The 2,553-nt window shown below is 38.8% G+C and overlaps 1 protein-coding gene across 1 annotated transcript in view; it reads left to right on the top strand.

The window, feature by feature from the left end:
• LOC122549486 (regulator of G-protein signaling 22-like) overlaps positions 1–949 on the top strand; it is a 145,351-nt gene extending 144,402 nt beyond the window's left edge. Inside the window, exon 25 of the mRNA XM_043689345.1 lies at positions 793–949. Within this exon, the coding sequence (XP_043545280.1) occupies positions 793–839 (47 nt within the window). The 3' untranslated portion in view covers positions 840–949. The remainder of the gene's footprint in view (positions 1–792) is intronic.
• The last annotated feature ends 1,604 nt before the right edge of the window (positions 950–2,553 follow it).

Below are 2,553 nucleotides of genomic sequence, written 5' to 3'. Positions count from 1 at the left end.
GAGCTCTCTCTTTAGGTCTTTCCTGGCTACCTTGTAACCCTCAAATGCCCTAACTGAGCCTTCACATCTCATCCTAACATAAGCCTTCTTCTTCCTCTTGACCAGAGATTCCACTTACTTCATAAACCACGGCTCCCGTGCTCTACAGCTTCCTCCCTGCCTGACAGGTACATACTTATCTAGGACACACAGGAGCTTTTCCTTGAACAAGCTCCACATTTCTAATGTGCCCATTCCCTGCAGTTTCCTTCCCCATCCTATGCTTCCTAAATCTTGCCTAATCGCACTGTAATTGCATTTCCCCCAGCTGTAACTCTTGCCCAGTGGTATACACCTATTCCTTTCTATCACTAAAGTAAACATGTCAGAATTGTGATTGCTATCACCAAAGTGCTCACCTACTTCCAAGTCTAACACCTGGCCGGGCTCATTACCCAGTACCAAATCTAATGTGGCTTCTCCCCTTGTCTACATACTGTGTCAGGAAGCCCTCCTGCACACACTGGACAAAAACTGACCCATCTATAGTACTCGTACTATAGTGTTCCCAGTCAATATTTGGAAAGTTGAAGTCCCCCATGACATTTATTCAACGTAAGTTGAAAGCTTTGGCACGTACCTTCAAATTCTGTACAAAGATATTTTATAATCTTAATGATTAATGGCACTGTTTGAGGTATGAATCTTCAACATATGCAAATATTTCAGTAAGTACTGGTGCTCATTATGGCAGTTTACTTTCTAGACTTGTAAATTTAACATTAACATTAGAAATAATTTCTCTTTTCACAGAATCTTCAACCAGCCAAAACATATCAGGCAACTTGAACATAAATTAATTGTAATTTATCACAACTTATTGAAGCCCAAAGTGAACTTATCGTACAGTGGGTATCGCAAACTGAATTTTAAAATATGTATTTATAATCATTTGCTGAGATAAAATAAAAGCTATGACAATTTGCCTTAAGTTTTAGTAAGGACACTGGGAATCTATACAGTTAACGTAAAGGTAACAAATCAAAGTTATGTCCTTGAAGAAAACTGAATAGATGATAACTTTGTAATACAATGTGTCCCAATATCATTGGAAGTATGCTTTGAACCACAGTACAAAAGAATTTCAGGGTATATTGTTGAGAGTTAACAGCCAGATAGTCGAATGTCTTCCCTGCCAATTATGTACATGAAGTCAGTGACACCTTGGCAGCAGTAAAATTCAAACTGGTCTAAACATGCTGTTTTATTTATAAATTTGTGGCGGTATCTTTCTACCCATCTCCCTGTGCAGTAATAATGTGGAGTGGATTGCCTGCCAGTTATGGGGCTTGTCTATTTTAAACAATTGATTTGGGGCAATTTATTCAACATCAATACTACCTAGAGGTTGAATAGAAAATTACCACCAGTTATCCTTAGATTCTTCAAGATCTAATCCATATGACAGTTAAACAAGTATTGGCTATAAAAATTTGGAGTTTTAGCAATCAGATTTTAAGTGTTAGCATAAGCTTTTAGATCATAATATTCAAAAATGGTATCAAATACAAAGTCAGATACGATTTCCTGATGTAAGTTCCTTGCAAACAGTGTCCTCAAGACCCTAGGAAACTCTGAGGAACAGAGGGATAATGGATGCCTTTCCTCAGATCCCTGAGATAGCAGGGCAGGTTAATAGAGTAGTCAAGAAAGCATACAGGACAGTTGCCTTTTCACTTGAGGCATAGTTTATAAGAGTAAGGAGGTTATACTGGAGCTGTACAGGTCTTTGCTTAGACCACAGCTAGAGTATTGTGAGTATTCTTGTCACCCCAATATAGGAAGGATGTGATTGCACTGGAGGAGGGTACAATTGAGATTCACTACGATATTGCATGGGATGAAGCAATTTGACGATGAAAAGAGGCTAGATAAGCTTGGGTTGTTTTCTTGAGAACAGAGTGTGCGATTATGCAGGGTTTAGGCCAGCATGGATAGAAAGAAGCTGTTCCTCTAATTTGAAAGGTCACAACAATAGGACACAGTTTTAAGGTGAAAGGCAGAAGGGTATTTAAGGAAAACATTTTTCACGCAGAAGGTGGTGGGGATCTGAAATGCACTGCATGGGAGGGTAGTTAGAATGGGAAACCTCACAATCTTTAAAAAATACTTGGATTACACTTGAAATGTCATAACACTCAAGACAATGGACCAAGTGCTGGGAAGTGGCACTCGTGTAGCATTTTGGTGGATCTTCTTATTGGTGCAGACTCAATGGGCCAAACAGCCTCTTCTGTAATGTTTGATTCTATAAAAGCTCCAAGTTGGGAGTGCAAATTTGTAACATAAACCCACAGAACTAGTCACTTCCTATTAGTTTATTCAGACTTTGTAGAGAAACTAGTATCCAGTCAGCAAGTAAATGTATTCAATCATTTAATCTTTAATTCATCTCCAGATGTGCATATTCAGAGCAATTAGCACTTGGAGACAGGTCAGGTTACATGAAGCTGCAGTGTAGCCAATGAGTGACACTTACTTCATAAGTTGCTAACAGATACACAAGGACTACAC

The sequence above is a fragment of the Chiloscyllium plagiosum genome, chromosome 4 (assembly GCF_004010195.1).
Source record: "Chiloscyllium plagiosum isolate BGI_BamShark_2017 chromosome 4, ASM401019v2, whole genome shotgun sequence".
Classification (NCBI taxonomy): domain Eukaryota; kingdom Metazoa; phylum Chordata; class Chondrichthyes; order Orectolobiformes; family Hemiscylliidae; genus Chiloscyllium; species Chiloscyllium plagiosum.
The sequence above is the reverse complement of the archived record's forward strand: the minus strand, read 5'-3'. Positions and strand labels throughout refer to the sequence as shown.